The sequence below is a fragment of the Cyprinodon tularosa genome, unplaced genomic scaffold (assembly GCF_016077235.1).
Source record: "Cyprinodon tularosa strain WSP-4 unplaced genomic scaffold, ASM1607723v1 ctg225, whole genome shotgun sequence".
Lineage (NCBI taxonomy): Eukaryota > Metazoa > Chordata > Actinopteri > Cyprinodontiformes > Cyprinodontidae > Cyprinodon > Cyprinodon tularosa.
This window is the reverse complement of record NW_024038839.1, coordinates 976,226-990,849: the sequence shown is the minus strand read 5'-3', so window position 1 is coordinate 990,849 and position 14,624 is coordinate 976,226. Positions and strand designations below refer to the sequence as shown.

General features: G+C 37.2%; 1 protein-coding gene across 1 annotated transcript; it reads right to left on the bottom strand.

Moving 5' to 3' along the window:
* Window positions 1–3,124: 3,124 nt before the first annotated feature.
* LOC119784408 (type I phosphatidylinositol 4,5-bisphosphate 4-phosphatase-B-like) lies at window positions 3,125–13,891 on the bottom strand. Its single transcript, XM_038286449.1, has 7 exons — window positions 13,587–13,891; window positions 8,966–9,147; window positions 8,688–8,794; window positions 7,589–7,700; window positions 7,449–7,501; window positions 7,254–7,344; window positions 3,125–3,583 (listed from the first exon to the last, which is right to left on the bottom strand). The coding sequence occupies exons 1-7, from the start codon at window positions 13,678–13,680 to the stop codon at window positions 3,440–3,442; spliced, it is 783 nt and encodes a 260-aa protein (XP_038142377.1). The 5' UTR covers window positions 13,681–13,891; the 3' UTR covers window positions 3,125–3,439.
* Between the last annotated feature and the right edge of the window lie 733 nt (window positions 13,892–14,624).

Genomic DNA, 14,624 nt, shown 5'->3' with positions numbered 1-14,624 from the left:
CATAAAGGCTCGGAATATTTCATTCTATGTGTAATTAACCATATGGATTTTTACTTTCTCAATTTAAAGACCACCCAAAGAATACTAAATGTTCATTCTACAAAATATTTTTTAAGATATCTGGATTCACCCTTTCTTTGGAGAATTGTATTTAACTCCAGAAACTGGGTTTCCAAATTACTTTGGTGTCTCTGTTTTCCGACATCATGAGGTTTTTAAGTTTTTTTGTTTTGTTTGAAAGCCTCATCCTACAAATCTGAAAAGAATTAAAAACGGTAACAACTAACTGAAAAAACTGAAAAAAGAACCTGAAAAAAAGAAATGGAGAAACGAGTAAATGTACAAATTGATACTATAGATGTATTTTAAAACTTGCCACGGAATATAAGACTATTTTTTAAACTTTAAGGCCTAGAATTTAAGAATTACATTTTTTAAGATCAGGAAGAAATCCTTGTTTTCAAAAACAGACCATGAGAGAAAAGAAATCACGTTCAAATGAGGGCTCTGTTAAAGATATTACTTTGTTTCACAAAATGCAAAATAAAACATCCATCCACCAAAAGTACAGTGAAACATCCAAACAGCAGTAGTACTTCAGTACAATGTAGTGCAACATGTCACAGTCAGCAGGTACATGTATTAACCAATCACAAGGAGGCAGCAGAAACCTCTGGAATATTTACATTTTTATCCAAATATAAGAGGATTTCATTAGATTCCGGGATGTTTATAACTAAAGCGATTTCAGCAAAATTCAAAAACTTATAGTTGGGAAGTTAAAACAAAAATTAGGTTTGTTATTTTACAAATAAACAAATGCACAATAAAGAGGAAAAAAAGGACAAGTAAATCAGATATGTTCGAAAGTCCCTGTATGATTCTGTCGCTGACATGCTAATCGACACAAAGAGATGATCAACTTTAAAGCCTCGCAAAAATCATTCACCCATAAATTATCCATCTTATTTACACATTAAATAAACTGTGATTGAAGTAATATATATATATATATTTATATCTCATAGGCACACTCTAAACTAAGCAAGGCCTTCAGTTGGAAGCAAAACGTTTTATTACTCTTAACCCACAGAATAAACCTGTTTCCATGGTTACACGATTAAAAACAATGCCTCTAAAGGGAATGCTTCATGCTCAAAATGTTCGTTTAGGCTTCATGAGGAAAAAAAAGATGCTTCTATGGTTTTTATTTCAGACATCATCTTGTTATTGTAGAAGCTACACCCGCAGGTGGAGCTGGTGGATTCAAGTCATCTGAAACTCATTAAACCTTCACTTCTTTAAGTTTGACTCACAGTGAGTCGTCTGACGCTTCTTAGATTCTGGATAAACAATTGATGATGCCATTTCATTAATTCTGTTTTAAAACTAGCTGTAGATCTGAAATGAAGAGAAACATAGACAGCTTAAGTCCATTCAAAGCCAATAATAGTGCTAGAAAATAAATGCTTTAACAACCTGTAAGATTGATCCATTTATATTTCATTTTTAGAGCCATTTCACTTTACTGTTTGTTTGTTAGCTCTTTTTATTGCAATTAGACTCTGATGCAGAGTTTCATAGAGGTACAGCATAAAAAGATCGAAATAATTATTTTAGGAGTGGAGTAATAATCCAAATTTGATCTCCCAGATATTGAAGTTAGGATTAAAATGTTGCTTTAAACATGATCGATTTTAAAACGGATAAGGATAACGAGTGGACTGCATGACACGCCATCAGTTCCAGTCTGTCAGTTCTAAACAATGGAGCTCAGCAAAACTTCACTTAGTTCCTATTTTCAGTTCATTTTTCCTTCGAAGTCCCAGCAGTCTTGCAGGGGGAAATACTGCTGACATTTTAACAGACTCCTGGCTTGTAGAAACAGTCCAAAAATGGAGCAGAATGGAATCTTACTACCTGTAGCACTCAGTAACCGCAAAGCAGGCTCAACAGATCTGCAGTAAGTGGCTACATTAACATGAACTACTCAGATTTGAGAAGGTTTAACCACCAGCTGTCCGCATTAATAGATGAGTTGTGGATCTGAGGCCTCATATTCATTAAAAATATAACCCTGATCTGGGAATCCTTTGGTTTTAGGAAAGCAGAGGATTCTGTGGAAGAAGGAAAACTGGGGAATGAAATGTGAAGCTGATCGACTTCTGAGCAATTTCCTCCCCTAAGCTCGCCTGTATCTCCTCTTTCATGATCAGCGATTCTTATAGATTCATTTACTGAACCTCATCAAGAACGCAGGAAAAAGTGTTTGATCTCATTAGAAGTGCAAAACACTACATAAAAGTGCAAGTTTATGCAATGCGTTTCTTAGTCATTTTAAAAGCATTTTAGAAGATTAAGAATCTAGTTTTACTTAATGCTAAAAAAAAAAATAGAAAAGAAAATCTTTATGCTTTTTTTTTTATAGACAAATCAAAACCCTTCAAATGCTAAATTGTTGTTATCTCCATTTAGAAGTTAATGCCATATAAACACAGATTTATGCAAAGAATAGTTCAATTTCCAAACCCGCTCTGAGCGGGTCTATAGAACAGATCAGGAGCTGGAGACGGTCTCCAATAGGTTCTGAGCACCATGATTAAACTCTGTCGGCTCGTATTTATAAATGCTGACATTATAAACACTGTCAGCTGTTTATAGATTCAGCTTGAAGCTGTATTTCTAACAATATTTTGTTTTGCTTTTTAAAAAGAAATACTAACAGGATGCTGAAGATGCTTGTTTCAACTGCCAGGAACATTTATAAATACAACTGTTGTTTAAAACTGTCTTTATAAAGTTTGTGAGTTTAAGACACTGAGATTAAATTATAAAGCCCTTAATAGAAACGCAAACTGCAACAAAGACAGAATGAGATGTTTTTTTCCAGGGATATAATGACATCGGTCTGACATGGCTTTAGCTGAGGAAAAAAATAAACACACAGGTACTTTGCTGTGTCTTCAGGAAATAAACCCAAAATTGGTCTCAGCTCCAGTCATAGTTGGAACTGCTTTGGTCCAAACTTGGTGTTTAAGCAGTGATCAAGGATTTAGCTTTGTTGATAGTTTTATGGCTTAAATCTGTGATAGTAAAAAGCTCTGAGCCACCTGAGGTTAGCATAACAAGATGCTGATTCTGCTTTGTGGTTCAGATTCATTTTGCTTCGCTACTAATTTTTTTTTTTTTTAAACTATAGGATGGAAAAGAAAAAAAACTCCATAAGATCTGAGTGTTGCTTTTGGACAACTAGCAGCTGTCATTTCTTTAAATCCAGTATAGAACAGGAAAAATATTTATTTCCTTCTATTAGTTTTCCCTTCTGCGTAACTTCTGAGGTTAACAGACCAACTCTCAGATCGTTTACCAGATCTCTTGTGTGCTCATATTCATCTACTTGATCTCTGACTTTCTCTCTTTTTTCCTTCCATCTGTCTCTCTATGAGATGTTGGACACGGGGTCACTGATCCTCAGACATCTCCAGTACAAGGTTCTTATCAGGGCGAACAGGGAGAGCAGGATCAGGAGAACCCAGGAAACATAGATGCCTTTTGAGTTCTGCGCCGGTTTCCATGTTCCAACCTTTAACACACAGACACACACATTTGTTTAATCCAGATACGTAATCATAAAAGATTTGTATAAGTATGATTATGTTTTTTAGAACATATAAAAACAACCTGTACTCAAAAAAAAAAAACTTAACCAAATAGACAAACCATTTCTGTTCATCTCTTACAGGAGTATCGGACATGGAGTTCACAAGCTTTAGCAGAGATGTTTATATTAGCTTTTCAATTATTGTTAGAATTTTAGCCTACAATACATACATTAACTCGCTATCAGATGACTTAGCTCATTATTTAATTGTTTATTCTGTTGGTTCAGCAGCATCAGAGAAGTGAACTTAAAGAAGCTCAACAGAATATAAATCATTCCAGCAGTGTTCTAGAAACTCCTATAAAACCACTAGAAATTCTTCATAAAACGAAAAATAATACTCTTCTAAAGACTGTGGAACAACACGGTGTCTTCAGTCAGAGGCTCCTCCAGACCAGGAGACAGACCACTACAGGAGATCCTTTCTTTCTAAGGCTACTAATATCCACAATAAACAAATCAAATGGATAAGGAAGCACCTAGAAGAGTTGGAAACACATTTTAAATTACCTCTGAGAGTTTTTTTTTTAAAGAAATTTTGCATTTTAGATTAATATAACCTAAAATTAGGATATGAACATAGTTTCCTAATGCGAGTTATCTTTCTAGCGTTAGCAAATGTGCATATATGTGTGTGTTTTAGCTAACAAACCTTATTAGCATTCTAAAGTAATGAGATCATTTAGCCAACGGTTTATCAACATGCTAGCAATAGCATAGAGGCAAACGTTTAAGTTTCATTGTAATGAATTAAAAAATCCTCTATAGGAATACTGGCTAATTTATGTCAGCTAACATAAAATAGTTGGCAGTTAGCCAAAGTTAACTTCTTTACAAGTTGAAGGAGGTGTGGATTTAGCCCAGATTACATGAAAATACAGCTGCCATTATTGTTTTAACCTAGAGAAACTAAATCTTATCAACTAAATAAATTCTTTTGATCTCTCTACGCCGGTAATTGTTACAATAAAAATCCTACATAATTGGAAATTGGACAAATTTATTCATAATCAATAAATTAGAATATAAGTTTATTTACTTCAGGATCTTAATTAAGTACATAAAACACATGATGTAGGTTAAACATATAGACTGATCTTCCAAAACTATAATCATCTTAGCAAAACATATTATCTGCTTACAGCTAATAAAAACAATATTTATAATTAGAACATTAAATCAGAGCAACTGCTGGCGTATTCATATTCTATTTTTGTGTTTTGTTTTGCTCCATTTGTTCGTAAACTCAAGCAAGACAACATGACCAGAGGTAGGATAGTTTTCATGTTCACCATGAGTAAATAAGGAAGTTATGGAGCGAAGCACGTCAGCATTTCCCCAACAGAGGCGTTAGAAGAAAGAGGTGAGTCTAAAATCAAATGTAAAAAGCAAAAAAAAAAAAAAAAAAAGATACTGAATGCCCTGACTTATCAGAAAGGAGTAGTAGCCATGAACATGATAAATGATAAGAACTTTGGTGTTCACTACAGCAGGAGCTACAGCTGTGGAAGCTGGTAGGATGAAGTACTGCCAGCAGATGGCGACAGAGTACAAATACCTTCATGTCTGTTGACAGCTAATTTTCTGGGGTTTAAAATGACTTTGTTGCTTTGTTTGCATACATGGCTTTAAAGGGACACTATGCAACATTTTTCAGTTAATTAATGTGTTCCATAACGTTATGGATGACTAAATGAGTCATTTCAGGTTGAACAAAGGTATTCTCGGCCGCCCTGGTGGTCTGTGGGGGAAATACTGCACTTGCAACTGCAGGAGCACCGACCCGCACCCACAGGCTCAGAAGTCTTGTGAGAGTCAGTCTTGCTTTACGGCGAGAACTGCTACACCCCCCAGTTAAAAGCATTCTCGTTGCTAGCACAGTGGCAATCTTTGTGCAGTTATGCTACGTTCACGCAGCAAAAGCAGCAAAATTGCGTCTGCTGCTTCCTTTTTGCTGCTTGTACCAGTTAGTTCTGACGTGAGGCTGAAGCAGCTTTGCTGCTCTGGCAGCGGGGTGCAAAAGTGTGTCTGACGCGCGTTGGGCGGAGCTTCACTATCCTTTCTCTGCCTTGTAGCTATATTTGCTGTGAACAGTGGGAATAAAGTAGTTTTAATATGTGTTTAAGTGAGAAAATACACCTGAAAACGTAATCAGTGCAGTCAGTTCATCCAGATTATTATCCTGCCTTCAATATTTTTTCTGTCGGAGCCGCTCAGACCCCCACATACCAGGGATGCGCCGACAGTATGGATCCCTTCATCAGCAGCGGTTCACCGCGGCAGCTGGTAGGTGTTTTTCATCTAAATAATCCAAACTGCATATTCTGCCGGCAGATTTCTGCATTTTAAGTTAATTTAGGCGTCAATAAACTGTTTAAGAGGAGTGATCATCAGCGCTGTGTCTCTCTCCCTGCGTTAAACGCACCCGATGCGCTGCTTCAGCTGCTCAGACGTGCTGCGCCTGGTGCTCAAAACGCGCCGCGGGACCTTTTGCTGCGCCTTGACGCGCGTCAACCATCGACTTTGCATGTAAACTCGCTGCTTCTGTCGCGCCAGCTACGTCCAGTGTGAACGCAGCGTTAGTCATTCGCTGCTAAGCTCAAAACAACCGCGCCTGGCTTGACGGAGAAACCAGGAGAACAGCTGTGCATATTTACGACAGTGCACTTTTACTTTCGCCCTCTGGAGGGAGCCTCACTGGAAAATCAACACCGGTTGCATAGTGTACCTTTAATAAGCACAGTACTCACCATGCCCCCTTTAAAGTTTGTTTAAACCCTCAATAATTACTGCCGTCACTACTTTTCTGGTTTCCAGTTTGTATTTGATCAAAGCTATGATCAGCCCCATCATGTTTAATTATTTTTATTTCATAGTACAATGTACAATAAGTCATCAGTCAACCATAAATGTTGTTTTCCAGGATTTTTTTTTGTTATTTTCATATAAGATTGTCAAAGATTTTATCTGACTAACTTTCTAATTTAAACAATATAAATGATTTTGGATCCCACAGAAATGTGTGTCATGTCCCCTTTAGGATGGCATGACCCCTTCAGATGAGATCAATGTTTAATGAAAATAACCAGGGTTTATACAGGAATGAGTAACTCTAATTTAATGCTGTTAGAAATCATCTTAATGCCATCAACGAGTATCCATGACTTCCATATATAACACGGTAAAATCCTTCATCATCTTTTCTGTCGACAGGATGCATTAATGTCCCAAATTCCTCGTTTTCCAGTCATTTTTGTTAAAATTAGCATTTTCCCCATTCTCTAGCTTGTTCACTTCTTTTCCGAAAATACGGCTTTACGATCAACCTGAAGCAGTTCTGCGCAAATATATCGCGACATATCTGACAAAGTTGTTTTTATAAACTTTCTTTTTTAATAAGACATTTAAAATACCACAATAATCAAATTTTAATGAATTTTAATGCCAATTCAGGCCTTAATTAAAAAAAATAATAATTTATTGACTTTTAATGATCTGCGGAAACCCTGACAACAAAAGAACTCTATCAAAAAATCATAGTCTCCTTTAAACAAATCCGTCACTCAGACATCAGTTTCAGATACAAACTCACCAGAAGTCCTGCAGTGGCTGCTACCAACACAACAAAGAACAGGAAACACAGCAAGCTTCTCCTCCTCGGGTATCGCCGACCAACTGAAGAACTGATGAGGAAAGCAGGAAAACAAAACTTAACCCCTTCAACAATCAAAGCCACAGAGGTATGGATCAGTCCAACTCTGATACATAGAAGGGCAGAAATGCTTACACTTTTCGACAGTGCGGACATCGGGCTAAAGTCCGGTCTGAGATCTCTGTCCACTGGAGGAGATGAATAAAGAAAGTAAAAATCTACAGAACTGGAAAAGTCTGTGCTTCCAGTAACAGTGAGAGTGATTTCTGCTTCACCAGGAATGTGTTGGAGCAGTGTCCACAGATGACCCTGAGCCCCACAGGTTGGCGCTGCGGTTCTGGACTGTCGCTGCCGATGTGGACCGGTCCCAGGTTGATGATGCGTTTACTGCAAGAAAACATTGAAACATCAACAGAAAGCCTCCCAGAACCTCCTACAGTGACATTACCCAAATCATCCCTCTGTTTGCTCATTTTCACAGCATAGAAGTCTATTCTAATAAATCAGTACATTGTTAAAATTTATTTTAGTAACCCAATACACTTTACTTTTTACTTTAGATATGATTTTTTTTATTACAACTGCTGAAAAAGACCACTAAAATAAAATTTCAATAAAATATGAGCTTAATAAAATTATTTTTAAATTCGTAGGGAAGCAGCCGTTCCAGCCGTTGCATTTCCAAATTCTCCCGAGTGGTGCCTGAATTTACACGAGTGAATAACTTGAATGTGATTGGTCGATTATCAAGGGGGCGGGGTTGTTGTGGTGGAAGTTTTGCAAGCAGGTTTGGTTGTGGCCGGTGTCTCTGAAGCATCTTGCTAACCAGTTAGCAACTTAGTGCTAGTAGGTTCCCAATGGGAATTTACATTGGGACCAAGTAACACTTCGCAACGACACCATCAAGGAACACTATGGACAGAGGAAACATGCAAGAGGAGGAGAGTTTTGTGTCAGAGGTCGTGGATGAGTCTCCTCCGTCATCCATTTTTTATTTAGAGGAGGAAAGCGGGGACGAAGATGTTGTGTATTCGTATTTCTTATTTCAACCGCTGCATATATTAGATGCGACATATGAATCAAGATGCTATGACCGAATCAATTTGATTGACAGATGACCGTTGATATGCATGTTTTTTTAAATAGAAATGTTCTAAACTTTGGGACAATATGGTCTGATAAAGAATACATTTATATATTTACATGTTTAAGCCAGAATGATTTGAAATTTAAATATGACTTCTCTATGACTTTAATAACTACTCAAAGGATTTTATTTTAAAACGGTTAATTTGATCAGAAAAATGAGCCACATTAGGGTGCAAATGCTAACTTATTGAATGTTACTGCATACTACATATTTTCCAGTCTTACCAGTAGGGCCTGGGACAGGCGATCCTCTGGGATGTCACTTTGCAGATCAGCAGACAGTTACAAGGGCAGCGGACATACTTCTTCCCGACAGGAGCGTTCTTTATCGGCTACGGACAAAAACAGAAACAAACTGCTTTCATTTTGACCACATCAGCAGAAACCAAGAGAGGTCAGATGAACTCTGCCTCCATGGCTGTTAGGGACTAACAGGCAGTCCTCCAGCTCCACATGGCTCTTATGATCAAACATGGGGTTAAATTTGCTCCTTTATCACTTACTGTAGCTTCGTTGCAGATGTTGCATTTCACCACATGTTGGTGCGCCTTCCCCTCCACAGAGATGGCGCTCTGACAGACCCGACAGCTGATGACCGGGGCACTGCTGCTGTCCGGGCTGCCCTGAGGCGAGTACGGAGGTGGCGCTTCATTGGGTGCCACAAAGCTTGGGAACGGCACTATACCTAAATACAAGAATAAAGAGGCACAAATAACGTTTAAATTACTAAGATGTGATTGCTTTTTTTTTTTAAACATTAAAATATAACAGCTAAGAACACCAAAGTGGACCGTTTTCTTTGTGTTTTAACACACTACTTGTATAGTAAATCTTTACACAACGGGGGAAAAAAACGGCCCACTTGCTTAGCATTAAACATTGTTATATATTACATATACTGTTGATGACTGCAAGAAAAAATATTACTATTACTTGGATAAAGCACTGCTCCTCCCACGATCACACAGTACGTACAGAAAATAAAACATGTTCATGATGATATGACTGCCCAATTACAGCTAAAAGTACCTGTTTTATGAGAAGCTGGACCCCAGCTACTGAATATCTTGCTTTGGACTCATACACATATTATATCCATGTATTATTATTGTTATTACCGCTTTTTCTAAATCTAAAATATCCTTTTTTGCGGTACAGAAATAGATAAGATATGTGCTTTACCCTTTATTTCTGTTGTTTCTATTTGTGTGACACATTAGATTCAATTAGTTTTTTGGGTTTTTTTTCTCTGTCTGTTTTGCCCAATTTTTCTTTGTGATGCTAATTGCCTGTTAATCTGAATTTAAGGCAATAAAGTTCAAAAAAAGAAAGGCAAATGACAGACAAATTGTGACTACAGCCTTCTGAAAAGAACTAAAAAAGCACTAAGTTAAAACAGCTGAATCTCTGTTATAAAACCAAAAACATTTGTAAGCATGTACATTAGCATGTGATGAATGTGTTTATTTTTGTTCATTTCCTTAAGGTGGGCTGCGCCTGTATGTCCCATCATGCTAAGGATTGTGGGAAAACCGTATAGCTTTTAGGAACCAGATGCTGAATGAACTATGATAGGAAACCAGGCCTTGACTGGTCTTTGGGCATCCCAGTTATATATCATAATGTATTCCAAATTATATTTATCATTAATTATGTTATATAGTCATCTATATAATATAAATCCATGAATTTACCAAATGATAATCAAATTAAAGGATTAAAAAATGAATTATATTATAAAGCAGCACATGTTTTGTTTAGATGCCAAACCCTCCTCAGCTCGGCCCTCCCCTCACTGACTGAGCTAATCAAACCTTTGAGGCGTCCAGATTTGGAGAGGCCAGCTTCTTTTACCCTCTAAAAATATAATAAACCATATGACACATGGAAAATCTGACAGAAAAGTAAAGAAAGGCTCCAAAGCCTTCAAGCAGCCCGCCAAATATTTCAAAATAACACGTTTGTTTTGTTCCACAGGTACGACTGGAGCAGCAGGAAGGAGCAGAAGGCTAATGCAGGTGGATTTAGAGGAGGAGGAGAGAGGAGTGACCCAGCAGGGACAGACTGAGCAGATCAGAATAGCTACTAAGAGTCCAGTAAGAAACATTTGCACTAGTGAACACTCATTTGCCCCAAAAGAGAAATTTCCCTCTTATAAGCAAACTAGTAAGAAACAGGAAGGAAACGGAGGCAGTGCTGGAATGCTGTAACAAAAACATTTACATTTCCATAAAACATGCAACTTACACTATTTTAACTAGTCATTTAGTTTGGTTTTTTTTCAATAACATGATATAGTTAGCATTAGTAAGACATTGCTTTGGCAAAATGAACAACTTAAAACATAGTGGGGTTTAGTAACTAGTTACATACTTGACTAATCATTAGAAAAAAATATGTTTTTCTGCACCTATTATTAAAACAAACACAAGTATGTCTCTAAAAACAAATATATTACTGTAGGAATGTGTATTCTTTGGAATACTCCCACTTATAGTTAAGTAAATATCCGGTTGATCATCAGTAGCTTTGCTGAATGAAGAACTGACTGATATAAACAGAAATGCTGACATCTACACTTGTGTTGAAATGAGAAACAGTGAACACAAGATTTTTTTGTTTAACTTTTTTCTATCTGCTCAGTCTACATCAAGTTATTTTTGGTATATTTTCTATTTTGGTTTTAACATACCAACAGTTTTATATCTGGTTGAATACATATTCTTAATATTTAAGTAACCTATTTACCAATTTTTATGTAATGTATTTTCTATCCCTGTGTATTCATGTTTTAAACCACACAATGTGACACATGTCCTCTGGTATGCTGAATGTCTCTCCGTATTATCGAACTAATCATGATGCCAAAAATGCCCAGGCCATTTTTTCAGACACAGTCCAGCTCTGTAGGAAGCTTCCTGTTTCCTTCATCCTACCTGCCCACTTACTGCCAGCACACATGGCCAACTCTGTCCAGTTCCTAGGAGTCTTAACCAATTTGCTGCATTGGGATTAAGCCTCAGTCTCAATACTGTGTGAAGTGATGCACACAGCAGAGACCCAGCAGATGCATGACTACCAGCAGTCGACAGAGTTTAATAGAGGTCACACTGGGGCTTTGTAGAAAGGCGGTTGATCAAATTTAACGAGGTTTGGTTGTGGCTGGTTTCTCGGAAGCATCTTTGCTAACCAGTTAGCAACTTAGTGCTAGTAGGTTCCCAATGGGAAATTCCATTGGGACCATGTAGCAATAAATTGGTGACTTAGCAACGACACTTTCAAGGAATGTTATGGACAGAGGAAACATGCAAGAGGAGGAGAGTTTTAAGTCGGAGGTCGTGGATGAGTCTCCTCAGTCATACATTTTTTTATTTAGAGGAGGAAAGTGGGGACAAAGTTGTTGTGGAAGAGGACGCCAGGGCAGCAGAAGCTTGGTTTGGTGTAGAAGGCTTACAGCCGTACATGTTTGAGCCCTTGCCTCGCAACGCTGCCAGTTTTGTTAGCTCTACGCCTGCTGAAGACACAGACGTCCATCCCCGTGAACACTGGGATGAAACTCAATGGGAAATTATTCTTATTTATTATTTCAACCGTTGCGTATATTAGCTGGGACATATGAATCCAGATGCTATGACCGAAAAAATTTGATTGACAGATGACCGTTGATATATGATTGGCCGAATTTAGATGTTCAGGCTGACGTATAACTAACTGGCTATATAAAGATAACGAAAGAAAAACTGATTTTAAGACAGGATTTTTTTTTAAATAGAAACTTTTGGGACAATATAGTCTGATAAAGAGTACATTTATTTACATGTTTAAGCCAGAAATGATTTGACATTTAAATATGACTTCCCTACAACCAGCTGACTGAAGCAATCGTTATCACTATAAATAACAGTCATATATTTACGGATAATAAAACTAAAGTCTTGCGCATTAACAAAAGCATTTTTTAGGTTTAGATTTTTTTTTTGTTTATGTTTACCTTTTCATATGATGCCATCTGCAAAAAAAATGTCAATTTCACAGTTATCAAGAATGAGCTCCCCAACACAGTTATATCTTGAAAGTATTAATATCAGTATAGATGTAGGCTCCTCTTACTCTGTTGTTATCTGTCATTTAGTCATATACTGTACTTAACAACATGGCGGAGACAACCAGAGAGCCGGAGCAGAGGCCAAAACACAACTGAGAGTGAAAGAGGAAGTACAAACATGAAAAGTAGTTTTGCAGACAGAGAAAATGAAAGTTTTGGAGTATATATATTAAAAGAAAAAAAATTACATATAAAGCATTTAACATAATCTACCGCTAATTGCTTACCATTTTCATAAATAACAGAAATGTACTGCTATTTTTATTTTGTGTTTTAGCTAACTGAATATTAGACAATTTGTTTCTTGCTGATAAGCCAGCCAGATGACCTGCAATACACAGCAATAGGTGGAGGAGGGGCTGCAGTTACCTTGTAGTAGCTGCTATTTGTTTGGGCACTTTAAAATGAAGAGGTTTAACTCTTTGTAATGAGAGCGACCCTGGTTTCAGCCCTGATCTCATCCATCCAGGAGATCCTGCATAAAAACTTGCTGGACTTTCTATTGTGAGATCAATAAAATTCAATTATAATTTTTTTATTATTATGATTCCCTGTTTAACAGCGGCTCATGCATACCGTAAAATATCAATAGGTGGGTTTAAAATGCTGCTTTACTCTCATTAGTACATGAGTTACATTCATTTAACAAGATACTACAACATCAAAAAGCAAAAGATAAATAATCTCTGATGTCATAAATTCAAAATATCTAAATGTCACCTTACAAAGTTAAAATAACCGTTTTTAATCACTGTCACTTTAGTGTTGTAGCTTTAAGAAGTTGAAAAGCATCTAAAAGGAGACATATGTGAATGCTAAGGGGTTTATCACATGTGAACCCTTTGCTAGGTGTGTCTTCACTATAATCCAAACTCAAGGCTACAACGGTTATAAGCTTGCTAGCACGTTCAAGGCTAATACAGGCGCGTGAATGTTTTAAAGGGATTTAAATTGATTTAACGCACATCTTTGAATCTGGCTGTGGTAGCTAACATAAAAACAAGGAACTGTGGACATACTCTGTGGATATCCATCCGAGCCTTCCCGCGGGAAGAAGCCGTTGGTCCCATATTGCTGCTCTGACAGAAGCGGTGACCGCTCCTCGTCCGCCATGGCTGACCGCCTTGGAACCGGAGTCTTCTTTCTCAGCGGCCGCTGGAGTGACCTTAACAGCGGAGGGGAGTCTCCTCGATACCGATAAAGATTCTGGGGTTGTTTAAATTAACCCCGGAGTTTTTTGTTCACATGACACTGCGAAAATCGCTCCCCGAATGCGGAAACGACTCAACAAAACATTGGTCACATGACAGGGATTTGAGTCACGAATGTGTTAGGCACAGAGCTCGACCAATGAAAACACTCGCTGCGCAAATGGGCGGGTTAAAAGAAAACGTTCGAGTTGTGCGGCATTCACGTTACGTTGATGAGACGGATTTTTTTAAACGGATAGGAGATAAATTAACCCGCCGAAAACGGGTGCTCTTTTTCACCACGTTTAAAATACAGACTAAATTTTTAACTCGACTTAGTGTTAACCACAGTCCGATCAAGTAAGACGGATGCATAAAAATAGACAGCAAAAAATGGGGTAGCTCATATGTCGTAGTGGCCTTGAAAGCAGCAGATCACCTCTTATTTACATACATTTATTGGGAATGCAAATCCCATCCGAGGATTTGCAACACTAATATAACATTGAGCCATCTCTGTCTTTTTCTATAAGGCATAGACCAGAACAGAATGTTTAAAAGAACAGAGTTAAAGTAAATAGAATACTCAACATTAGCTGAAATGTTTAGAATAGAATATAATAGAATAGAATAGAATAGAATAGAATAGAATAGAATAGAATAGAATAGAATAGAATAGAATAGAATAGAATAGAATACAAATTCACTATATTGTCCCACAATGGGGAAATTTTGGTCTTTACAACAGCAAATTTTCCCGTAAGCATTGTAATCACTGGTTTCGTTAAACTGAATGTAATTAGTAATTATTTGTACTGCGTCCAATACAATTTTAAGTAACAACATTCCCAATTTTTCTATCCTAAA

What these genes read in the sequence shown, in the direction of transcription:
- LOC119784408 (XM_038286449.1), bottom strand. Translation starts at nt 13,680, where the DNA reads ATGGCGGACGAGGAGCGGTCACCGCTTCTGTCAGAGCAGCAATATGGG. An exon ending in CTCGGATGGATATCCACAGA is followed by an intron (nt 9,148 to 13,586) that starts GTATGTCCACAG and finishes TCTTGTATTTAG; the next exon opens with GTATAGTGCCGTTCCCAAGC. An exon ending in ACTGCTCCAACACATTCCTG is followed by an intron (nt 7,502 to 7,588) that starts GTGAAGCAGAAA and finishes CATCTCCTCCAG; the next exon opens with TGGACAGAGATCTCAGACCG.